This window comes from Muntiacus reevesi, chromosome 15 (genome assembly GCF_963930625.1).
Source record: "Muntiacus reevesi chromosome 15, mMunRee1.1, whole genome shotgun sequence".
Taxonomy (NCBI): domain Eukaryota; kingdom Metazoa; phylum Chordata; class Mammalia; order Artiodactyla; family Cervidae; genus Muntiacus; species Muntiacus reevesi.
The window spans coordinates 57,612,626-57,638,785 of NC_089263.1; the positions used below are offsets into that span (position 1 = coordinate 57,612,626).

The 26,160-nt window shown below is 43.8% G+C and overlaps 1 protein-coding gene and 1 pseudogene across 5 annotated transcripts in view; one reads left to right on the plus strand and one right to left on the minus strand.

Annotated features, from left to right (window-relative positions):
- The window catches only part of AK7 (adenylate kinase 7), a 63,353-nt gene extending 49,133 nt beyond the window's left edge, over positions 1-14,220 (plus strand). For 2 of the 5 annotated variants that reach the window (XM_065906311.1, XM_065906314.1), the window contains 6 exons: positions 2,650-2,778; positions 3,016-3,084; positions 6,337-6,534; positions 10,964-11,184; positions 13,117-13,275; positions 13,823-14,220. In XM_065906311.1, the coding sequence (XP_065762383.1) occupies positions 2,650-2,778; positions 3,016-3,084; positions 6,337-6,534; positions 10,964-11,184; positions 13,117-13,275; positions 13,823-13,861 (815 nt within the window). In that variant the 3' untranslated portion in view covers positions 13,862-14,220. Of the gene's footprint in view, positions 1-2,649; positions 2,779-3,015; positions 3,085-6,336; positions 6,535-10,963; positions 11,185-13,116; positions 13,800-13,822 lie in introns of those variants that run through there. The other 3 variants (XM_065906313.1, XM_065906315.1, XM_065906312.1) reach the window with 3 other exon arrangements.
- LOC136147471 (small ribosomal subunit protein eS19 pseudogene) lies at positions 6,849-7,477 on the minus strand (annotated as a pseudogene).
- Positions 14,221-26,160: the final 11,940 nt, after the last annotated feature.

A 26,160-nucleotide genomic window follows, 5' to 3' on the forward strand; every position in this document is an offset into this window, starting at 1 on the left:
CCTGACTGTGCAGCCAAATTAAGGACTTGTTTAAACCACAGAATTCACTAGTTACAGATCCTTTTTGCATTGTGGATTTGTTGAATCTGGTTGGTGGGATTCCAGGTGATCAGTGGACTAGCTTTTTAACTTTTCTGTGAATTTGAAATTAAAAAGTTGGGGATGGGGTGAGAAAAATATGTACATGTATCAACTTTGTAGTGTTTCTACTGTGCGTGCGTGCTAAGACACTTCAGTTGTGTCCGACTCTTCATGGCTCCCTAAGCTCCTCTGTCCATAGCTTTCTCCAGGCAAGAATATTTTAGTGGACTGCCATGCCCTCCTCAAGGATATCTTCCCGACCCAGGGATCGAACCCTATTATGCATGGATTATTTTAAAGACCTTGGTTGAAGCTACCTTTTTTTTCTCTTTCCTGTATTTTGGCTGCACTGCTTGGCATGCAGGATTTTAGTTCCCTGACTAGGGAACTAACCGCGACCTCTGCAATGGAATCGCAGTGTCTTAACCACTGGACCACCAGGGAAGCCCCCCAGCTATCGATGTTTAAACTGCCTTTTAGCAATTATAATTATGGGTTAATATTAGCATTTGAAATATTACTCTTATTTGAAAGGCAGACTTAAAATTTAACAACAAAAAAAAAGACGATGAAGCAGTGTGGTGTTTTAAGGCCTGATCAGCAGGGCCGTGCTCATTTATTTTAAAGCAGAAGTAAAAGTCACCTTCCAAAATGCTCCGGGCCAGCCAAGGTCATGGCTGTATCTCCAGGAGGTCACAGTTCTCTAGAGAAGGCACTTGGGCTTGGTCCTTTGTGAACTCACATTCCATGATCATCATAAACTGCTGCCCAGGGCTTCCCTGGTGGGATAGTGGATAAGAATCCGCCTGCCAGTGCAGAGTGCGCAGGTTCGATCCCCGGTCCAGGAAAATGCCACATGCATTGGGGCAACTAAGCCAGAGCACCACAACTACTGAGGCCCCCGTGCCTGAAGCCCGTGCTCCACCACACGAGAGGCCACCGCGGGGAGAAGCCCGTTCTCCACGGCGAAGGGTAGCCCCTGTTCGCTGCAACTAGAGAAAGCCCGCCCGCGTGCAGCAACGAAGACCCAGCACAGCCAAAAATAAAAATAAAATAAACTGCTGCTCAAGCCCTCTTCTGGCATATTGAACACTTAGTTCTGAAACAAACAGAAACAAATGGCCAAATACCTGAAATAAACCAAGGGATGCCATAGAGGAAGCTGAAGCTAGATTTCTGAGTATGTGCCTTTCCTTACCAGAGACGCTTATGAGAATTGGATTTACTGTTTAAATAAAACTCGTCTTTGAATATCAGTGGATCCTTGACATTTTTAAAATGTGGCTTTATTTCTTGACAGCACTGTGAACCTTATTGAGACATAATATCAAATCATTTTGAGGAATTTCATTATGTTAAATAACATCTTTGATTATCTTTTTGTCTCTGCCATAATATTTAAGTTTCTGAAAGACGCAATTATTTTCTGAATCAGTTACCGCCTAATGATTCATGTGACAAATGAAAGGTGGAAGAAAGGAGAGGTGTTTTCATTAGATCATCTCATTGTCACTGAATAATAAAAAAGGCTTCAAATTATTTTATATTCTACACCCACTGATAAGCTGAAAGTATAGTGCCACCCTAGGAAGAGTTTCAGAGACCAGCTTCTAAACTCGCCAAACTTGCTTTGCTGTTTAGTCGCTCAGTCCTGTTCGACTCTTGCGACCCCATGGACTGTAGCCCATCAGGCTCCTCCATCCATGGGATTTTCCAGGCAAGAATACTGGAGTGGGTTGCCATTTCCTTCTGCAAAACTTGCATTACCAAAATGTATATATTAAGCCATATAAAGGCAGGGCTGTTTCTTAGAAGTGATAGCTGTTCAACAGTTAACAATGGAAGGATAGATGAATATTTTAGAGAAGTTACATCATGCTGTCTTGGAAACACTGTGACAGTTTTAGGACAAACTCCTCCATCCTTAGCCTCCCCAAGCAACTGCAGGAACCTCACATTCAAGGCTGGAGAGGAAACTGTCCAGTGGGGTAAAGGTCTGAAATGCCGACTGGAAGAGACAGGGAGAAGGAGGCTAGTGCCTTTAAGGGTCAGGATCAAGCCTGATTTTTATTCAAAAGCAGCAAATATTTATCGGGCAAGTAGTATTAATAAATCGTGTGGCAGCAGCATGCATGAGTACCATCCCACTGAATTCTCACAATGGAAGCATTTTTTATTATGTATTAAAGCTATAGAAGTATAATATCAAAACAGAATTGAGCAAACCCTGCCAGTCAGGGAGAACACGCTGGATTTCTCCACTTACTGCTGTTTCAACTTCATCTGAAATTTGTGACCACAGTAAAAAAAGAAATAAAACCTCAAAGTGCAGACATTAGCATTCGCTTCCATTCTTCCTTGCAGTTGAGTACATTAGTTTCTCCTACTTTACAGGGCATTAGAATTCATGTGTCATGCTTTAAATACAAAACCACATATTTTTCACTGTAGTGAAAAAGAGCTTTTCAATAGTAATTTTGACTACACAAGAATTTTTTAGGTCACTTTAGAATGTAACCTGTATATGTAGAATATGACTGCACAGTAATTTTTTTTTCTTTTTAATAGGTCGCCTGGAAGATCAATATATTATTAGATTTATGAAAGAAAAGCTAAAATCCATGCCTTGCAGGAATCAAGGTTACATTTTGGATGGATTCCCAAAGACCTATGATCAGGCCAAAGACCTGTTCAGCCGTAAGTGTGGGTGTTCCCTTTATTTTGAATGTTTACCTTCAGATAAATTGCAACTTTATTGTTCAGAGTAATAATGGTCACAATTAAACAAAAAAGTCAAGGGGACTATATCTAAAATACAAGCTTTCCTCGTTATAGCTAGTTTTCATGAGTGACTCAGTTAAAATATTAAAATTTTTGAGCTGTCCTTCATAATAATATGTAATGAATTCAATGATGTGTATTTTGTTTTACTAGAAGAGGATGAGGAGGAGGAGGAAGAAGGCAGAGGCAAAATGTTTCCCTATGATAAATTAATCATACCTGGTAAGTTTAAACTATTTCTCCAAGGTCACATTTAAAGGAATGTCATTTGCTATCTCTTTTGTACCAAAACAACATTTTTTATGTTAATAAAGTAGGTCTGTTTGTATCAGGAAAAAAGTAAAGCAATACCCTTAATATCAAACTTCCAACCTAAAGAATGCACTGGGGGTATATATAACAGGGATATTAAAGGTCTGAAATGGACAGAGTCCCTTTGAGAACATTCATATCTGCTGTTCTCTCCTGTGACAGAGCAGAAAAGTTAGCCAATCTGTTGGTGCCCTGACTTCTTTTCTCTTTTGTTTTTCCATACTTTTTAAAAACTTGAGATATAGTTGATTTACATTATATAAGTTTCAAGTATATAGGATAACACAGCATAGTGATTCACAATTTTTTTTAAAGTCTTTATTGAATGTGTTACATCATTGCTTCTGTTTTACATTTTGGCGTTTCAGCCATGAGGCATATAGGGTCTTAGCTCCCAACCAGGGATCACACCCTCACCCCCTTGCAGTGGAAGGTGAAGTCTTAACCACCAAACCAACAGGGAAGTCCTGATTCACTTTTTTAAAAAATTTTTTTCCTTTTTTTTTTTTTTTTTGATTTAACAGTTTTTTAAAACTATGCTCCATTTGTAGTTATTACAAAATATTGCCTCTAGTGCATGTGCTCGGGGAGCTGGGGAGAGCTGGGGAGACTTGTCAGTTGGTGAGACCACCAGAGTCTAGGTCACTGCCCTTCCTTCCTGCTCTGCTTTCGGACCTGGCCGAGCTATTGTCTTTTTTGGAAGACATCCAGCATCCAGAATCGAGACTGGCCAGGAAGAAGCTGCTCGGGTCCCTAACACCACCACAGATTATCCTATTAGGTATTTATCCCGAGCTCTCACGACATACCCTTGAGAGAGAAGTATCAACAACGTGTTCCATGAAGAAGGATTTGCTGAGCACCTAGCAGGCATTTCTTGTGACTCTGCCATGAACTTTAAAAGTTTTTTTTTTTTTTTCTTCTTTTTTTAAAAAAAATCAGTTTGCATGAGGTTTAATCAAGTTCCAGGCATATGATAAATACAAGAACAGCTATTTTCTTAGCTAGTTTTCTTAGCCCAGGGATGTAACTCGGAAGAGGCTGCTTACTGTGTCAAAGTCCCTGAGAGAGACAATTCACAGCTGTAATCCTTTCCTCCTCCTGGCCCAGGCAGAGCTTGTGATGAAGCTTCTGGAAGCAGAGACATCAGAGAACAGTATCCTCAAGGATGGATATATACTGTTTGCCTGAGGCAGGAACACGAAATGCCAGAGGAATGGGTTCTCTTAGGTTTCCCATTAATTTATGTACTTGCCTCCAAAAAGGTTAAAAAGTAAAGTCAACTGGTCTAAATAAGTGCATCTGTCCAGTTTATGAGACTTTAGCACTTCTGGGCGATAGGCTTTCATTGTAAATCCCATGGTAAATCCTCCTGTTTTCCCTGAGGCAGCTGGATAAAATTCAGCTCAACCCGCCATCTGCCATGTAACAGGCACGACATGCGATGGGAGCTTATTGAGCTTCTCCATGAGCTTAGGAGGCAGAAATTACTCCCATGCTTACCGGATTCAGAGCCTGAAGTCCAGAGACTGATCCAAGCCCTCTTTGCTGGTAAATGTGAGGGCTTGAATTCAGACTCATATCTTCTCATGCCACTGCCTCCAAAAATCAGAGCGAAAACCCCTCCCTAAGATAAGAAAGTGGAAACACAAGACATAAAAGTCCTGATCCACAGGGCTGCTCTCTGTCAGGTATGGTCCAAACACGTCTAGGATGAAATCTCTTTGGAATGTCTAGTCTGTTCTTTTCAATTAGCCCCCCTCCCCGCCCCGCCTTTTTTAAAAGAAATTGTCATTAGTTTCTCTCTTCCTGAAAAAAATCAGATCATTGTCTCATTTGAACTGTGGGATTTTAATTTATGGAAATAACTGAGACATGAGAGGCTAATGCCACTGAAAGAAGACTTTATTACTCACATTTCCCCAAAGAAGGGAGTGTGGCAACCATACAGGGCCACTGGGGGAAGCACCAGGGTTGGTCAGGAGGCAGGGGAAAGTCTAGGACTCAGCCTTTCTTGAGGTTACTGTGGGAAAGGCAGGGGATTGGCTAGCATGAGTAGTTGCAGTGGGCTTTGGCCTCTAGCTGCCTGGTCCTGGCCCTGGCCCTGGGATGAGTAAAGGCAGGAGAAATACCGACTTGGTGTGTGAGTTACATAAAAGGGGTGGTTGGCTTGCATACATGAAGCGTGCCCTCAGGGGTGGATGAAATGCTCACTGTCATTAATAATCATCCATGTGTCAAATATTCGATAAGCACTGACTGTGTTATACTGAACATAGATGTTTCATAGCATGAAGTGAGGAAACAGGTTGATCTATGAAAAATTAAAGTCCCAGGGACGCCCCTGTTTATATTAATTTGGTAAATTGGCCATCAAAGCATTGTGCTCATAGCTCTGAGTCTCTGGGAAACGGTGATATTGTGCTGGAAATGTGGCACGGTGACAATTGACTGGGAGGCGGATAACAGATATCACAGGGTTATTAGAGATTTGTATTTACAATTTCTCCTTTTTTTATTTTTTATTTTTGGCCATGCCACATAGCTTGTAGGATCTTAGTTGCTTGACCAGAGATTGAACCTGTCGTGGAGTCCTAACCACTGGACTTCAAGGGAATTCCCAATTTTTGCTGTCTTTATTGAAAAGAGGGAAGGAAGGAAAGCAGAAAGGAAGAAAAGGAGGAGGAAGGGAAAGAAAAACAACAGATCTCACAAAATCCCCACTGATTGGGCTTCCCAGGTGGCTTAGAGGTAAAGAATGTGCCTGCCAGCGCAGGAGCCTAAGATGATGCAGTTTCGATCCCTGGGTGGGAAAGATCCCCTGGAGAAGGAAATGGCAACCCACTCCAGTGTTCTTGCCTGGGAAATCCCATGGACAGAGGAGCCTGGTGGGCTGCAGTCCACCGGGTCACAAAGAGTCGGACACGCCTGAGTGACTGAGCACGTGCGTGTGGGCTCCATAGGGTAGGGGGGCTCTGGAAGCAGGGCTGATCTGTATCTATCCTCCACCAGAGGCAGCAAGAAGGCCAACTGGTCAGGCCTCTGCGGCAACGGGATTTCCCAGCTGGTAACCGGACGTCTGGGTTGGGCCGTGGCCGGGCCGCCAGCACCTGCTTGCCGGCTCCCGGTCCCTGTGCAAACTCACGAGCCCCTTCTCTCCAGAGTTCGTGTGTTCGCTGGATGCGTCGGATGAGTTCCTCAAGGAGCGGGTGCTGAACCTCCCGGAGAGCGTCGTGACGGGCACCCACTACAGCCAGGACCGGTTCCTCCGGGCCCTGAGCAACTACCGGGACGTCAACACCGAAGACGAGACTGTCCTCAACTACTTCGACGAACTTGAAATCCACCCCATCCATATAGGTACGAAATCAACTCAAGGATAACGTGAGCGTGGACACCAGTGCCCGGCGTCTGGACCCCCAGCCGGCCTGGGGCACGCCTGTCATCGGTGGGGGTGGGCCGGGGAGTGTAAGTGTGTCTAGGGCCCAGGAAAAGACAGGCGAGTGGTCTACCTGAGGATTTAGTGGAGTGGGGGTGTGGTGCCGAGTGTTACTGTTGTACGAAAACGTGGATGTATTACCAAGTTGAATGCCAAATTGCTTTCTTTATTTATTTTACCAAATTGGCTTTTTTTTTTTTTTTTTTAATGAATGAAGCAATTGATTAACCCCGTATCATTTGTTGTAAGACTTGTTGGCAGCTGCCATCTGTACCAAGATTCTGTCCAGGTCTCTATGTCCATGAGGTCAGTTTGCGGCCCCCGTCTTGGTCCTGTTCCACCATCCCTCCAGGGCTTGGAGGACCCCGTGGACCACACCCTTGGAGCCTCTGCAGAAGTAGCTGGCATGACACCACTCTCTGATGCTCCCCCCCGACCCCACAGATCTGGGTTTCAGAGCCAACCCCAGTGCCAGCCCGGAGGTCCGGGTGCTGGGCTGAGGCAGCTGCTCATGCAGAACCACTTCTCATTGTAGGCAGCGAGCTCTTTATGTTTGGCCAGCTTGACCGCGTCCACACATTCAGGGACTTTCAGCTTCCCGGACCCTCTGAGGACGGCTGCTGGAGTTCTGACGCATTCCTGCGGCTTCACATCTTTTACAGTAACTCCAGGCATGATATGCCCTCTGCGCTGCCAGCCAGGAGAAAGGGGCATTTTAAAGAAAATATTTATTATTTATTTATTTGGCTATGCTGGGTCTTCATTGTGGCAGGTGAGATCTAGTTCCCTGACCAGGGGTCAAACCCAGGCCCCCCTACATTGGGAGTGAGGAGTCTTAGCTGCTGGAACATCAGGAAAGTCCCCAAATTGGCTTTTTTTTTTTTTTTTTTAAAGGGTACTTTAAAGTTAGGTGGTTTGTTGCCAGCTTCGTTGGGCCATTTCCCCAGTGTCCTTGGGAGCAGCGTTCTGTTCCCATGGCATTTCGGGATACTGATGCTCTTCACAAAGTCCCTCCTGGCCTTTAGACTGGCCAGCTCACTCCTTGTTGTTGTTTGTTGTTTCATCGCTAAGTTGTGTCTGACTCTTGTGACCCCAAGGACTGCAGCATGCCAGGCTTTCTTGTCCTTCACTGTCCCCCCGGGTTTGCTCAAACTCACATTCATTGAGTTGGTGATGCTATATGACCATCTTATCCTCTGCTTCCCCCTTCTCCTCCTGCCCTCAATCTTTCCTAGCATCAGGGTCTTTTGTAATGAATCAGCTCTTCGCATCAGGTGGCCAAAGTAATGGAATTTCACCTTCACCATCAGTCCTTCCAATGAATACTGAGGGTTGATTTCCTTCAGGATTGACTGGTTTAAAGTCCTTGCTGTCCAAGGGACTCTCAAGAGTCTTCTCCAGCACCACAATTCAGAAGCATCAATTCTTCAGCTCTCAGTCTTCTTACTCCATACATGACTACTGGAAAAACCATAGCTTTGGGGATTTCCCAGGCAGTCCAGTGGTTAAGACTCTGCGCTTCCACTGCAGGGGGTTCTGGTTCAATCCCTGGTTTGGGAACTAACATCCCATATGCCTCACAGCTATAAATAAATAAAATAAATCATTTAAAAATGTGAAAAAAAAAAAAAAAGAAAAACCATAGCTTTGACTAGACAGATCTTTGTTGGCAAAGTAATGTCTCTGCTTTTTGGTATGCGGTCTAGGCATTAACTCACTCTTGGCTACTCAGAAATTAAATCGCTCTTCATCTCATTCCTCCTGCTGCCCGCAAACACTTAACGCAGAGCTGAGCACCCAGCAAGCACGCGGTGAACATGCTCTCTCATCAGCCTCGCTGCAGCCTCATCGTTGCTACCTCCAGGTCCCATCTGTCGTGGCTGGTTTCTCCTCCTTTTGGCTTGGTGAACCCCTGAACTTCCTTTCTGGATTTCTGGATCTTGACACCTCTGCTTCCTCTAGGTTTGCTGAAAAATCTCTAATCTGATGGCAGCTTAGTGCCCAGGTTGACCTTTGGGGCCTCCCAAGGCCTCTCTCCATCCCCTCAAACCAGCTGGGACACATCCCAGTCCTGGAGTACTGGGAGGCTTAGAGCTGAGGGAAATAGTCGGCAGGAGGCAGGAGAGCTGATTCCAGTTTCTGGCTCTGCCTCAGTATTCTCGTCTGTGAAACAGGAAAATAATCCCTGGCTTGTTGAGATGTTACTAATGGTGGGGATTAGAGATAGGAAGTGTCTGGCACATTGGCGAAGTTCAACAGCTGGTAGTTAAATCTTATTATTAGTACAACAGTAAGGCAGAAAGTGATGTGTGTTATGAAATGAGAATACATTTATCAGCCTGCAAATTCTGCTGTTTGCACCCTCAGAAGTGATTGGATCTTGTCCTCATCTGGACAGGCCTGTGCACGTTCGGCACCAAGTTCTATAGGTAGAAGCTAAGGATTCTACACCTACTAATATGGAAAGTAGTTTACACGATTTACCTCGAGAACTAGGAAGGAGTGGTGAGCAAACTTCATAAAAGTAGTGATTGTCGTCTTTTTCAGTAAAACCCCCCAAAACTATTTATGGAATGATGAGGAGAGCCCCAGGGAGAAACAAGGCAGAAATGATGAGGCGGAATGAATGAGTGATCACTGTCTTCTGTCTCCATTCCGTGCCCGTCACTTTTGGCCTCATCTTCACACTCACAAGTAGAGACAAGAGAAAAGCAAAGGGGAGCAATGTATCCCAGTGATGGGCGTGGGGGAGGGCGTCAAGGTCAGGAACGCAGCCCGGCCTCCGGAGGGTCTTGAATGGGGCCCTGGCGTCCTCTCACTACACCTCTGTACCCCACCTCTTCTCTCAGCATCTCTTCCTGCCCTTTAGTTATTTTTTTGGCCGCACCGTGCAGCATCTTAGTTCCCTGACCAGGGATTGAACCTGAGCCCCCAGCATTGGAAGTGAGGAGCCTTAACCACTGAATCGCTAGGGATGTCCGCATCTTTTCTCTGTTTTGCTCTTTGGACCAGGGTCTGTCTCTCACCTCTCTCTGGCCCACGTGGTGAATGAAGGCTGCCCCACAGCCCTGAAGTCTCCGTGTTAACACTGGGAGCCAAGCCCATAGCTGGATGTGTCTCTTTCCATCCTAACTGCACATACTTAGATGAGCAGTGGGAGGTCACGGTTGGGTCAGGTGCCCAACCCCCTCCCTCTCCCGCTAATCCTCCATTCATCCTTCCCAAGGTCAGGGCAGAAGTACTCCCGGAGGCAGCAGGGTTCTATCTTTCAAGTACATCGGGGGTGTAACTCTACTAGGCTAGCCAAGGAGGAATACATTAAAATGTCAGAGCTCAGGCAACCAGGAAGTGAGCTGTTTGTTTTTTTTTTTTTTGGTGTGGTTTTGCCTCTTGATAGGCTTGCTCCCACCCACCAACCGATGCACTTGGCTCCGGTCTCGTCCCGTGTTGGAACCTGGCAGTGCTTCTAGTCTAGGTCAAGGTTCTACAGTCCAAACACGGGGTGTGGGGAGTGCGCCAGCGGCTGTGCCTGGGGGCTGGTGAGCAGTTACTCCCGAGGAAGGGCTGGAGGTGCTCAGCTCTCAAATGCGCCTACTGCTCACCCTTCTGTGCAGACCTTCCAAGCGAGCCCCGCAGATTGGTGTAGAATTTGCTACTGAGTGAGTTGTGCAGGGAGGAACTTCCTGTTGTCAGCAAGCCTTCCCCACTCCACGCTCTCCCTCCCCTTCCCCTCCCAGACCCCCTTCTCCCCCTCCTCTTTTTTCTCCTTCTGGCCGTGATGTTAACATCAGTCACATATTCTGGAGTTTGGACTTTTTCTGATTCAAGCAGGCTAACTGAAAAAGTTAATTTTCTTTTTAGGAATTGAAAATGTATCCCAGAATCACTGATTCTCAGAAACAGAAAACAAAGGAAGCTGGAGGTCACTCAGTGCCCCCCTCACCCCCATCCAGGGGCAGGACTTCCTTTTGTGGAAATCCCCACGAGTGAAGTGCCCTAGTCTCTGCTTAAATGCCTCCCAGGGTGGAGAACTCACTCCTCTGAGGAGGTCCACATCCCCATCCATCCACTCAAATCAGAGGCAGGTGTCACAGCACAGAGATCTGAGCCCCAGGCTTGCTCCCTGTGACTTTCAGAGACCAGTTTGATATTTGCCAGTCAGACCAGAAATTCTAAACTGTGCTGGTAAACTCGAAAAGGAACCCCCCATCTGGTAATTTACACAATTCGCCATCACAGGATTACAGTAATAAAGAATTTTCCTGAGTCTGGTCTCAGGATAGACTGCGAGCAGGGACCAGACTATAAAAACGTCTGTGTTGGTCTCTTTCTCTCTCCTAATCGTTAAAGATGTAGGAAGATTTGAAGATGCTCAGAACAGACTTGCCATCAAACAGCTCATCAAGGAGGTCGGGGAGCCTCGCAATTATGGTTTAACGGATGAAGAAAAGGCGGAAGAGGAGCGGAAGGCTGCTGAGGAACGGCTGGCCAAGGAGGCCGTGGAGGAGGCGGAGAGAGAGCACAAGGAGGCAGTGGAGACCGCCGAGAAGATCGCGCGCTGGGAGGAATGGGTGAGCATGTGCACGTGCGTGGGGTGCGGGGTGCGGGGCGCGGGGCTGGCAAAGCCATCGGGCCTGCTGCACTTCCCATCCTGCTAACAGAGAAACGTCGTGGAAAGAACCGAAACAATCTTATGGGTTTTGTTGTTGTTGTTGTTTATTTTTTCATATACATAATTTTAAAAAAAAAGTTTATTTCCTATGTACCATTTAGAAGAACATGCCCTTGGTCTTACTTAGTGTAAACAATAACAGTAAAAAGTTAGGATTTCCCTGGCGGGCCAGTGGTTAAGAACCTGCCTGTCAATGCAGGGGACATAAGTTTGATCCCTGGTCCAGGAAGATTCCACATGCCAGGGAGCAGCTAAGCCCGTGCACCACCATCACTGAGCCCGAGAGCCTGGAGCCCATGCACAGCAACAAAGGCCCAGCACTGCCCCCAAAAAAAGGCTTTAAAAAAACACCAATGAGCCACTGATGCAGTATGAACAACACTCCCATAAAAGTGTGCCACTTGGTTTCGTTGTCTATCTGGCGGTTTCGTTTGGTTTTCCTCCATTTACCCATCTAACCTGGGTGGTCAGTCTCGTTTCACCCTCCTCATCACTGAGTCTTCTTATCTGTTCTGCGTCCAGAAACCGCACGCAGATCTACCCACAAGGCTCCATTTCCGCTGACCAGGGTGCTAGAATTATGTGATACCTTCTGGTTGTCTGCCCAGCTCCACCCCCTCCATCTCCAGTCTGGCCCCCTGCTGATGCCTGGTGATCCATCTAAAATACAGACCCACCGCAGCTATTCTCTGTTTAAACGCTTCACAGACTGTTCATCATCATTAGATGAAAGTACAAACTCTTTATCGTGGGCCCCAGGGTCCTCTGTGACCCGGTTCTTTCTAATGCCTCTCTGCATTCGAACAGCCTGCCACCTGTGTGGTTCACTTCCTCCTTGCTTTGAGTCTTCGCTAAATGAGACCTTTAGTCTGTGTCAAATTAAGTCTTTCTAATGAGGCCTTTCCTGGGCACCATATTTAAAGTTTCAACACCTGACCGTCAGCATAACATGTCATATCCCTTTCCATACATTTAAATTTCCCCTTTTGGGACGTGCCTGGTGGCCCAAAGGTTGAGATTTCCAGCATCCATTGCAGAGGGCATGGGTTCAATCCCTGGTGGGGGAACTAAGATCCTGCATGTTGTGCAGCATGGCCACATTCATTCAAAAATGAATTTGCACTTATGTACTCCTTGCACTTATTTCACCTTTGTCTATGGGATTCTCCAAGCAAGAAGACTGGAGTGGGTTGCCTTGCCCTCCTCCAAAGGATCTTCTGGAAGTAGGGATCGAACCAGTGTCTCCTGCATTGGTAGGCAGATTCTTTACTACTAAGCCACCAAGTAAGCCTAAGGCAATGTATATTTATATTTTATATTTGTCTTATTTAATGTCTTTTGCAGTCTTTTGTTTAACTAATGTCCACAGCCAGGAGTAGGCTGGACTGATGTGCTTAAGCTCCATCCAGTCCCCTAGGCTGAAAAGGGAGATTTCTCAAAGGAAATCTGGCAATTATTAGTCCTGAGAGAGAGGGACCGGATGCTGAGGAAGGCATAAACACAAGCGCACCAGACCAATACCTTCTAGACTTTCTATTCACACTTCTACAATTCTATGACCCTTCCTTCCTTCCTTGCTTTCTCTCACTTTGCTTGATCTGGGCAGCTAGAAATTATTTCAGTGTAAGAAGTGAGATAGGTATCCAGTTTATTATTTCCTAAGTGACTACACACTTGTTAAAACACCATTTACATCTTTTCTCTGCCGATTGGAAACACCATCTTTATCATAACTTGATGAGCATTGCTACTTCTAGTGGACTCTGGAGTGAGTGGTATGAAATTGTTCTTTTTCTGTCTATTTACCCTACCCACAATGTTCTATTTGTAGAACAAACGACTAGAGGAAGTGAAAAGAGAAGAAAGAGAATTACTGGAGGCCCAGTCTATTCCCTTGAGAAACTATTTAATGACCTATGTTATGCCAACACTTATGCAGGGTCTGAATGAGTGTTGTAAGGTCAGACCTGATGATCCTGTTGATTTTCTGGTAAGAGATTTAAGTGTTGTTGTTATTTTTTTTTTCTTTAGTATCAATTTGAAAATAAAATATGCTCAAATCTAAATGAAAAACCAACTGAGACAGAAAAATTGTGTGTCTGGTTATTTTGGAAATAACCTCTAATACCTTCATCATAGTTTATAATAAGTTTCACCATAGTTTATAGTAAGACTTCTATTACTCATTTGAAAGTAAAAAGTTTATATACTTCCATTTTTATTTTTTTAAATGTTGGTTTGTTTTTACTATTAAATGTCTAGACTTAAAGTAATGGAAACTATGTTAATAATGAGGACTATTTCTTATTTAGTCACTTCCAACTCTTATGCAACCCCATGGACTTGCAGTCCTCCAGTCTCCTCTGTCCATGAGATTTCCCAGCAGAGAATACTGGCGTGGGTTGTCATTTCCTTGTCCAACTTCCATTTTTAAGTACAATGAATTTTCACTTTTATAGTACAAACTAATGTAGTATTAATTCTAAAAAATAATACATTTAAAATTGCTGACACTTTTTTTTTCTTTTCAATTATAGGCGGAATATCTTTTCAAGAATAATCCTGAAACGCAGTAAAACTTTAAAGATATCGTGCCATGTGCTTTACCGAGCTCAAGATGAGTTTTACATAGTAAATTGAAAAACTGCTTTTAAAAAAAAAATGCTTTTCTAGTTTTGGGGAAATTCTTCTTTTTCTTCCTGCAATCAAATATTTTATTAAGTAAAGTCATAAAAAGCCCTATGGTAATGAGTCACTACTTCATTATAACCTTGTGTGCTAAGATGCTTTTGTCGTGTCTGACTCTGTGTGATGCTATGGACTGTGTGACCCGCCATGCTCCTCTGTCCATGGGATTCTCCAAGCAAGAATACTGGAATGGGTTACCATTTCCTCCTCCAGGGGGTCTTCCTGAACCAGAGATAGAACCCAGGTCCCCTGTGTCTCCTTCACTGGCAGGCAGATTCTTTACCTCTAGTGCCACCTGGGAAGCCTAATTAAAACCATATTTGAGAAGTAAATTGTTAAGGTATCTTTGTATAGCTCATGGGATAAATGTTGATTTACTATTTCACTCTTCATCTGAGTATTCTGCATGATAATGTTTATAGTAACTCAATTTTCAGCATGAAGAAAGTCAGACTACATATTATTCTAACATGTGAGCTAATGAGTTAATGTGACTTGTTATGGCCCCTGCACCAATGGTATTAGAAATGAAAATACATCAGAAGAGTTTATGCTTTTTGAGTCACAGGAAGTCAGACAGGGTTGGGTTTCTGCAAGGTGGTTTCTGAGTTTAAGATCAGCACCCAACCCATGAGGCAGAGACAATTATAAACCTCTTGACAGAAAAATTTATGGAACAGGATGAATAATTTTCAACATCTGTGATAATTAGAAAGTAGCTGAATATTCTTTTTTTTTGAATATTCTTAACAAACTAACTTTACCATATAAGCATAAATAATCAATTGCAATGGCCCTTTCCAGCTCTAAAAATCCCATAGTTCCCATACACCAGATGAGAAATTGATTTCAGTTCAGTTCAGTCGCTCAGGTGTGTTTGACTGTTTGTGACCCCATGGACTGCAGCACACCTAGGTTTATCTTAATGACATGTATGTATCATTTCTTTAAATAATAAAATCTGAATATAACCGCACTACACTTTTTACACCATGTTTTTGTGTGGCAAAATATACACAGCATAAATTTATCATTGCAACCGTGTTAAAGTGTACAATTCAGTGGTACTAAGTAAATCTGTGGCATGGTCCACTCATCACCACAATCTATCTGCAGAGCTTCTCCGTCACCCCAAATGGAAGCCCTGTACCCATTAGCACTCTGCATCATCTCCTCGCCACAAGCCTCTAGCAAACATGAATCTGTCTCTGTGGATTTGTCTGTTCTGAAGAATGATAAAATATGTGGCCTTTTGTGTCTGGCTTCTTTCACTTAGCATGTTTCCAAGCTTTATTCATGTTGTAGTATGTATCAGTATTTCATTCCTTTTTTATAGTGGTGTCTGTCACTGTACACAAACTGTATTTTGTTTAATCGTTCATGCACTGATGGACAGCTGGGATGTTTCCACCTTTTGGCTGTTGTGAACAGAGCCGCTGTGAACATTTGAACACAAGGTCCTGTTGGAACCCCTGTTGTCAATTTTCGGTAGACCCAGCTGTAGAAATATAGTCATACGGTAATTCTGTTTGACTTATTGGGGGAACTACCAGCCTAGTGGGTGTGTCGTAGTATCACATTGTGACTGAGTACGTTTTCATGTGCTTGATAACCATCTGTGTATCTCCTTGGGAGAAATCTGTATTTGAGCCTTTTGCTCACTTTTTATTTGGGTTGTTTATCTTTTTATACTGAATTGTAAAAGTTCTTTATGTATTCTAGATAGAACACCCTTATCAGCTATGTGATTGGCAAATATTTCTTTCCAATACTATGGTTGTCTTTTAACTCTCTTGATAATGCCTTTTAATGCACAAAGCTTTTAATTTTGATGATATCCAACTTACCAATTTTTCTTTTACTTCACTGCACTGTTTTGTCCCCATTTTTATTATTCTTCACTTTTTTTCTTACTCTTAAATTTATTTTTAAACTTTTAAATTTGTATTGGACTCTAGCCGATTAACAATGTCGTGGCAGTTTCAGATGAACAGCGATACAACTTAGCCATACAAATACATGTATCCATTCTCCCCGAAACCCTGCTTCCAACCAGGCTGGCACATAATAGTGAGTAAAGTTCCATGTGCTATACAGTAGGTCCTTGTTGGTAATCCATTCTGAATATAACAGTTAGTACATGATCTTCCCAAACTCCCTAACTATTCCCTCCCCCTGGCAATCATAAGTTCATTTTCTAAGTCTATGCATCTCTTTCTGTTTTGTAAGTTCATTTGTATCATTTCTTTTTAGATTCCACATATAAGGGATGTCATACAATATTTCACTTTGTCTGTCTGACTTACTTCACTATGACAATTTCTAGGTCTAACCATGTTGCTGCAAATGCACTGCACTATTTTTGATCCTTATTTTAATTGAAAACATTAAGCAACTAAAGAGAACCTGGAATGTTAGGTCCATGAATCAAAGTAAATTGGAAGTGGTCAAACAGGAGATGACAAGAGTGAACATCGACATTTTAGGAACCAGCAAACTAAAATGGGCTGGAATGGGTGAATTAAATTCAGATGACCATTATAGCTACTACTGTGGGCAAGAATCCCTTACAATAAATGGTGTAGTCATCACAGTCAACAAAACAGGCCAAAATGCAGTACTTCGATGCAATCTCAAAAATGACAGAATGATCTCTGTTCATTTCCAAGGCAAACCATTCAATATCATGGTATGTTCAATATCAGGTCTATGCCCTGATCAGTAACCAGTAACCAGCTGAAGAAGCTGAAGTTGAACGGTTCTATGAAGACCTACAAGACCTTCTAGAACTAACATCCAAAAAAGATGTCCTTTTCATTATAGGAGACTAGGAAGAAAAGTAGGAAGTCAAAAGATACCTGGAGTATCAGGCACATTTGGCCTTGGAGTACAGAATGAAGCAGGGCAAAGGCTAACTGAGTTTTGCCAAGAGAATGCACTAGTCATAGCAAACACACTCTTCCAACAACACAAGAGAAGACTCTACACATGGATAGCACCAGATGGTCAACACTGAAATCAGATTGATTATATTCTTTGCAGTCAAAGATGGAGAGGCTCTAGATAGTCAGCAAACCATGAACTCCTTATTGCCAAATTCAGACTTAAAATGAAGAAAGAAGGGAAAACCATTAGACCATTCAGGTATGACCTAAATCAAATCCCTTTCGATTATACAGTGGAAGTGAGAAATAGATTTAAGGGACTAGATCTGATAGAGTGTCTGATGAACTATGGATGGACGTTCATGACATTGTACAGGAGACAGGGAGCAAAGTCATCCCCAAGAAAAAGAAATGCAAAAAAGCAAAATGGCTGTTTGAGGAGGCCTTACAAATGCTATGAAAAGAAGCCAAAAGCAAAGGAGAAAAGGAAAGATTTACCCATCTGAATCCAGAGTTCCAAAGAATAGCAAGGAGAGATAAGAAAGCCTTCCTCAGGGAACAGTGCAAAGAAACAGAGGAAAACAATAGGATGGGAAAGACTAGAGATCTCTTTAACAAAATTAGAGATACCAAGGGAACATTTCAGGCAAAGATGGGCACAATAAAGGACAGAAATGGTAGGGACCGAACAGAAGCAGAAGATACTAAGAAGAGGTGGCAAGAATACACAGAAGAACTACACAAAAAGATCTTCATGACCCAGATAATCATGATGGTGTGATCACTCACCTAGAGTCAGATATCCTGGAATGCAAAGTCAAATTCCAGTTGAGCTATTTCAAATCCTAAAAGATGATGCTGTGAAAGTGCTTCACTCAATATGCCAACAAATTTGGAAAACTCAGCCGTGGCCACAGGACTGTAAAAGGTCAGTTTTCATTCCAATCCCTAAGAAAGGCAATGCCAAAGAATGCTCAAACTACTGCACAATTGCACTCATCTCACACGCTAGTAATGGAGAAGGAAATGGAAACGGCAACCCACTCCAATATTCTTGCCTGGAGAATCCCAGGGACAGAGGAGCCTGGTGGGCTGCCATCTATGGGGTCACACAGAGTTGGACACGACTGAAGCGACTTAGTAGCAGCAGCATAGGCTAATAAAGTAACATTTATTTATTAAAAAAACACTCAAAATTCTCCAAACCAGGCTTCAGCAATACATGAACTGTGAACTTACAGATGTTCAAGCTGGTTTTAGAAAAGGCAGAGGAACCAGAGAGCAAATTGCCAACATCCGCTGGATCATCGAAAAAGCAAGAGAATTCCAGAAAAACATCTATTTCTGCTTTATTGACTATGCCAAAGCCTTTGACTGTATGAATCACCACAAACTCTGGAAAACTCTGAAAGACATGGGAATACCAGACATCCTGACCTGCCTCTTGAGAAATCTGTATGCAGGTCAGGAAGCAACAGTTCAAACTGGACGTGGAACAACAGACTAGTTCCAAAAAGGAAAAGGAGTACGTCAAGACTGTATGTTTTCTCTTGTCTCTTTGCATCTATTTAACTTAGATGCAAAGTACATCATGAGTAATGCTGGGCTGGATGAAGCACAAGCTGGAATCAAGATTGCTGGGAGAAATATCAATAATCTCAAATATGCAGATGACACCACCCTTATGGCAGAACTAAAGAGCGTCTTGATGAAAGTGAAAGAGGACAGTGAAAAAGTTGGCTTAAAGCTCAAAATTCAGAAAACTAAGATCATGGCATCTGGTTCTATCACTTCACAGCAGATAGATGGGGAAACAGTGGAAACAGTGGCTGACTATTTTTTGGGGCTCCAAAATCACTGCAGATGGTGACTGCAGCCATGAAATTAAAAGAAGCTTACTCCTTGGCGTTATGACCAACCTAGACAGCATATTAAAAAGCAGAGACATTACTTTGCCAACAAAGATCCGTCTAGTCAAGGCTACCGCTTTTCCAGTAGTCATGTACGGATGTGAGAGTTGGACTATAAAGAAAGCTGAGTACCAAAGAATTGATGCTTTTGAACTGTGGTGTTGGAGAAGACTCTTGAGAGTCCCTTGGACTGCAAGAAGATCCAACCAGTTCATCCTAAAGGAAATCAGTTCTGAGTATTCATTGGAAGGACACCAATACTTTGGCTACCTGATGCAAAGAGACTGACTCATTTGAAAAGACCCTGATGCTGGGAAAGACTGAAGGTGGGAGGAGAAGGGGATGACACAGGATGAGATGGTTGGATGGCATCACCAATCCAATGGATGTGTTTGAGTAAACTCTGGGGGCTGGTGTTGGACAGGGAGGCCTGGCGTGCTGCAGTTCATGGAGTCTCAAAGAGTCAGACACGACTGAGAAACTGAACTGAACTGAAAGAGGAAACATAATCCCTGGCCTTTATTTTTTATAACTTATTATTTGTCTTTGACTGTGCTGGTCTTCTTCGCTGCGAGGGCTTTCTCTAACTATGGTGAGCAGGGCCTACTCTCTTGTCGAGGTACACAGGGGACTCACTGTGGTGGCTTCACTCACTAAGGAGCACCGGCTCTAGAGCTCAGGCCTAGGTAGGTGTGGCACCCGGGTTTAGCTGCTCTTCAACATGTAGAATCTTCCCAAACCAGGGATAGAACTTGTGTACCCTGCATGGGCAGGCTGATTCTTATCCACTTGGAAGTCCTTATCCAGGCAAGTCCTAAAATCATTGGTCTTTATGATCATTACTTTTTCATGCCTTCAGGATGGCTACATTTTGTGACTTTTTCATGCCTTAGGATGGCTTCTGAGTTCACAGAGAAAACCCAAGCAATCAGAAGTGGGCTTTCTCCACCCTCCTATTAGAAACTCACCTCTGCCTTCCCTTCTGCAGAGAAGTGTCTGTGCTCCCACCTAAGATTAACCTGTGCCCCGAATCCCATCTCTTCTCACATAAGCTGATTCTGCTCCTGTAACTGTCCCTTCTCTCTCACATATTGATTTTTCCCTCTCCTCCGGGTTTTTACTCTTCCCTTCAAACTTTTTGTGCTAACTCCCACACGTCAAAATAAGACAAAAACTCAATTCAGAAACTAGGAATAAAGCTATCATATGAGCCAGCAGTTCCACTACTGGGCATATACCCTAATACTCAATAAAAGGTAATTAAAAAAGACACACGCACCCCAGTGTTCACTGCAGCACTATTTACACTAGCTAGGACATGGAAGTAACCCAGGTATCCATCAACAGATGAATGAAGAAGTTGTGGTACATATATACAATGGAATGTTACTTAGCCATAAAAAGGAATGCATTTGAGTCAGTTCTGGTGAAATGGATGAACCTAGAACCTATTATACAGTGTGAAGTAAGTGTGGAAAACAAACATTGTATGTTAATGCATATATATGGAATCTAGAAAAATAGTATTGATGAACCTGTTTGCAGGGCAGGAGTAGAGATGCAGTTGTAGAGAATGGACTTGTGGGCGCAGCAAAGGAGAGGGTGGGATGAGCTGAGTAGCACTGAAACATACACATTGCTATATGTCAAACAGATATAGCCAGTAGCAATTTGCTGTATGTTTCAGGGAGCTCAACCCAGTGCTTTGCAACAACCCAGAGGGGTGGGATGGGGTGAGCGGTGGGAGGGAGGCACAAGGAGGGGGGAGCCCATGTATACTTATGGCTGATTCACACTATTGTGTGGCTGAAACCAACACAACATTGTAAAGCAATTATCCTTGCATTAAAAAAAAAAAAATCAATTCCAATTAAAAAAAAAAAAAAAAAACCCTTGCTGGCGCATGGACCCAGTCCTCCAGTCCCAGTCCCGGTTAGAGCCAGGTCACCACGGATGTCCACATTCTCAAACCTGTGGGTGCTTAGGCCTCATCTTACTCAGCCTCTCCCATCATGTCAAATTTTGTCAGTTCCCCCTTGAAAAGCTCGCCCCAGACGTGAATGCTGAACAGTCCCCTCGGGCTCAAGCAAGGCCCATCCGGCTCCTGATGGCTCTTTCTTGCCCTTGCCTGCCGCTCCCAGTTTTCCATGACAGGTATTGGCAACTCCATCCTTCCAGCCACTCAGGCCCTAAGCTGTGAGGCATCCTTGGCTCTTTTCTTATTCCCTTACCCCACATTCAGTTCATCGGTGCATCATACTGAAACCATCGGGTGGCATTTCAGGGGCTCTGAAGAGCTGCAGTACCATAGTCCTTTATGTCTCAGCGCAGAAAGAACTCGGCGAAAGGCAGAGTGATGGCTAAGAAGTGGTCTGTTGGAATAGGACGCATGTGAGGCTTACAAGCAGGCAGGCGAGAGATTGCTGCACCCCAGCAATCTCTACAGTGGGCTACACTTTTCTAATCAACAGAAAAGTGGGAAGAGGAAGAAAATTTTTTCTTTTTTTTTTGACAGTTGGCCAAAAAAAAAAAAAAAAAAGCTAGTTATAGATCAGAACTACAAGGGCTGAAGATTTTCAACTTTGAGACACTGGTTATAAATTATCTTTAGAGATTAAAGAGAGCACTGCCAGCGTGATCAAGGAACTGTCGTCATTCTCGAGTAGACGTAATGCTTCCATCATTCGTTCCTCCTGGTCAATTACAAGTTGGCACTTACTAAGAGCATTCTCAAGACTGAACAACAAAGGCATTTCCCATCTGCCTCTACGGAGGCTGAACCCCACACTGCTATAGCTGTTGATCTTTAACAACCCCTGAGGGAGTTCAGGGTGGAGTGAGGCATTTGGTGCTCCAGGGAATCTGGTGGGACAGGTCTTTAGATAGTTGGATGTTTTTCGGAACAGATTTTATGATCTCCATCTCCTCATATCTACAGAAGCACTAAATCCCTTCATGGGGACATCAGATCCTCATGACTAACAAAAAAACCTTGTGTAAATTCAGTGCTTCATGGCATTAAACTCCCCCTTTACCAAATTCTTATATATTGGTCTTGCCCCACTGCGTCTTTTTTGAGCAGTCTCTCAGAGCTATCTGAGATGTTGCCTCCTGGGCTGCACTCCTGATTTTGTCCCAAATAAAACTCAACTCTCAAGTTGTACATCTTTTTTAGTCAACATCCTCCAGGATGGGCAGGGAAGGTTTTTTGTTGTTGTTGTTCCTACATGGTCAAGCTAGGTCTACAAGTTATTGTTTTCATGTATGCAGAGAGCATATCTTAGGGATCATTAAATTACTGAGCTCAATGGGGACGATGTGGGGCTCCTGCCACCACTGTCTTCTTGTTCCGGGGAATGGCTCATGCTTCTGCAGCCTGGTTTTGTTGCTAAGCAAGCCTGTTTGGCTTTGGGGTTAAGCACACCTGCTTTCTTTCTTTTTTGACAGGGCTGGGTCTCTCTTGCTGTGAGGGCTTTTCTCTAGTTGCAGCAGGGAGGGGCTGCTCTGCAGTTGTGGCCCGAGGGTGTCCTATAGCAGTGGCTTCTCCTGCTGTGGACCACAGGCTCTAGGGACACGGATTTCAGCAGTTGCAGCATGCGGCCTCAGTAGCTGCGCTGCACAAGCTTTAGCTGCCCCGCGACATGGGGAGTCTTCCCGAAGCAGGGATTGAATCCACGTCCCCTGCACTGGCAGGCGAATTCTTGTCCACTATACCACCAGGGATTAGGGTGATGGCAGAGGAGTTGGGGAGAAGAGTCTGGATGTCAGGTGGATTTGAGAGGAGGAACCAGTAGGGCTTGAGGATGGATTGGGTATGGGCAGTGAGGAAAAGGAAGGAATCAAGGACACTGAGTTGTTTTGAGCCCAAAGGATGACTGAGCTATTGAGAGAGAGGCAGAGACTACAGGAAGCACAGGTTCGGGCCAGTTCTAATTAAAGTGCTACTGCAATTCTGAGGCAGGAAGCGGGCAGGGCAAAACTTTTAAAAGAATGACCTATGACATAGCCCACAACATAAACTGATTAGAATCAACAATGTCCAAGACTTCCCTAGGGGCTCAGATCAAAGCGTTTGCCTACAATGTGGGAGACCTGGGTTCGATCCCTGGGTAGGGAAGATCCCCTGGAGAAGGAAATGTCAACCCACTCTAGCACTCTTGCTTGGAGAATCCCATGGGCGGAGGAGCCTGGTAGGCTACAGTTCACAGGGTCGCAAAGAGTCGGACACGACTGAGCGACTTCACTTCAGGTCTGAGAGGGCAGAAGAGTAGACTTCCACTTGAGTTTGAGCCTCAGTATGTATGTGTTCACTGTAACACATCACCATGCTAAATGACATACCCTAGGTGCCATGGCTTTCCAAGGACAACCCAAAAGGTCAAAAAGTGGGCTGTGGCCCAGTTCCTGAAAATCCTCACCCCTTCCCCCCAGTAGCCAGAGTACTCCTCCTACTCATTAGCCTATGAAGTTACCCACCCCTACAAAAACTGACAACCCCCTTACTCTCCTGCCACTCGTGTCTCTTGACATGGCCCACACTCTATCTATGGCCTGGATAGACCTGTTTTCACTTTACTGTGGCTTACTCTTGAACTCTTTCCTGCTCGAAGCCAAGAACCCATGCTTGGCAGCCGAGGGACTCAGATAAGACCTGTGATGTGACCATCCTCTCTCTTTCCTGCAAGTCCTTCCTTTTATGCAAATGACAGAAGACACATTCTTCAAAACATCAACATCTAAAAGGGGAGTGAGAATTTAATGAAAAGCTAACTCAGGAGTACAGCAATATTAGATAGACATGTTTGTTATTATTTTGACTTTAGTGACTCATAAATCTGCCTTTTGATGGAAATTTCAAAAAGTATACACCAGTAGTAGCCAAATGAGTCATTATGGTTTATTATTTGGATTAAAAAATCTCTGTACCACATAGTGTCTCCAATGATCACCTCCTAAGTAACAGAAACACAAACTAGGTCGTCTTCAATAGGTGAAGAAGTTCAAAAATATTTCCTGTCCATGGGACTTACCTGATGGTCCAATGGCTGAGACCCCTACTCTTTGCAACTCTACAGACTGTAGCTTGCAAGGCCTCGCTGTCCACGGGATTCTCCAGGCAAGCATACTGGAGTGGGTTGCCATTTTCTTCTCCAGGGGAATCTTCCTAATCCAGGGATCAAACCCATATCTCTTAAGTCTCCTGCATCGGCAGGCTAGTTCTTTACCACTAGGACCGCCAATTAAATAAATAAATATTGTAAAAAATCCCTCTGCATCTTTTTATTTGCATGCACTATGTACCTAAGAGGACCAGTCTGGGAATCTTCCCACCAGGACACTGTGTGGAAAATGCAATCTGAATGATACTTAAGATACAGGTAGAAAAACATCTCCCCTCTTTCTTAGCAGCTGGTAGAAAGCAGGCTGTGGGGCATGCTGCCGCCATAAGGCAGTGTCGGCAGCAGCTGGAAGTAGTGGGCTGGAGCTCCAAGGACATGCAAGGCAAGGCTAACAATATACAGATACCGTCTTAACCAAAACACTGATAATTGGCTTTATCTCCCTCTCCACTTTCCATGGCTCAAACTACATCCTTAACTGACTTAACTGACGATTTATGACCACCTAGTTCATTACTCACTTGTGAAATATGAGTCGGATTAGATTGTAGTGACTCGGTGAGGCAAAGCCTTCCAGAACTGAATCAGGATTCCAAGATACCATCAGTTGCTTTCAGAGTTTATAATCTCTGTCTCCAGCCCTTACATCTCAATTCCTGGAGTGTTTTCAATAGCCTCAGACTTTTCTGAAGGTCCCAAAGGCACTTCAAAATCAACCCATATCAAACCATTCTCACAATCTCACCTCCTAGCTCAGTTATTCTTGTTTCCTGTTTCATTCATTCTGTCCCCTTCCTAGAACCTTCGTAATCATCTTTGTCTTCTCCCTGCTCTCCTACCTCTAAACCAGGATTAACCACAATGCCTAAATCTCTCTCAAGCTGGATTAATTGGAAAAGACCCCCGATGCTGGGAAAGACTGGGGGCAAAAGGTGGCACAGGGTGAGATGGTTAGACGTCATCTCTCGCTTAACGGAAATGACTTTGAACAAACTGGGAAACAGTGAGGAACAGCGGAGCCTGCTGTGCTGCAGCCCATAGGGTCACAAAGGGTTGGAAATGACCTGGCAACTGAACAACAATCTCATTTTATAACTTCCAAAGGCTTCCCCATTCACAAAAAGATCCAAATCTTTCAGAAAGGCTACAGGTCTCAGATCAAAGATTGTGTCACCTACAAATTGGCCCTTGCCAACTGCCTCTGCAGGACTGAACCCTTTGCTGCTGCAGTTCTTCACCCCCAACAGGGTCTGAAGGGAATTCAGGGTGGAGAATGAGGCATTTTGTGCTCCAGGGAAAGTGGTGGAACAGGTCTGTACAGAGTTATTTTCAGGAACTGATTTCATGATCCCAATCCTTGCATCTCCTCATATCTAGAAAAGTACTAAATCCCTTCATGGTGACATCAGCTCCTCCTGACTAACAGAAAACCTTTTATAAGATTAAGTGCTTGATTGTGTAAACTCCAAAATCACATGTACTGACCTTCCCGCATTACCTCTTTGGAACAGTTTCTCCAAATTATCTGAGGTGCTGTCTCCTGGGCTGCAGTCCTCATTTGGCCCCAAATAAAACTTAACTCTCATGGTGTGCACCTTTTTCAAGTCAACAGCTGGCTCCTCTGAAAAGCTGTTTGACCACAGTATCTAAAGTTGAACTGTCCCATACTTCTATCATCTGATTTATTCTTATTCTTGGTTCTTATTATGAACTATAATTCCCTTATAAGTTCATGTGTTCATCTGCTCCTACTCACCCAGAATGTAAGGTAAGTGGGTCAATATTTGACCCATCATGAGTGCCCATTTTTATGAGCAACTTATAAACATGTTATTAATTTCACTGGAGCTTAGATTTTTCAAAAAATTTACAGACAAGTCTATTACTTGGGCCCCTAACTAAAGCCACAAGAGCTAAGGGCTAACAAGTAGAACTGGAATAAAACACAAGTCTGTCTCCAGACCACTGGTATTTGGTACAATTGAGGGCCACATATATAATTTATATTTTTGTAGCAGTCACAGGTTTTAAAAAGATGTTCATTTGGCTGCATTGGAGCTTAGTTGCACAAGCAGGCTCTTTAGTTGTCACTTGCCTCATGCAAACTCTTTAGTTGAGGCATGTGGGGTCTAGTTCCCTGACCAGGGGTGGAACCCAGGCCCTCTTGCATTGTGAGCAGTCTTAGCCACTGGACCACCGGGAAAGTTCCTAGTAGTCACATTTAAAAAAGTAAAAAGAAACAGTTGGAATTTTCATATTTTTAATGCACTGT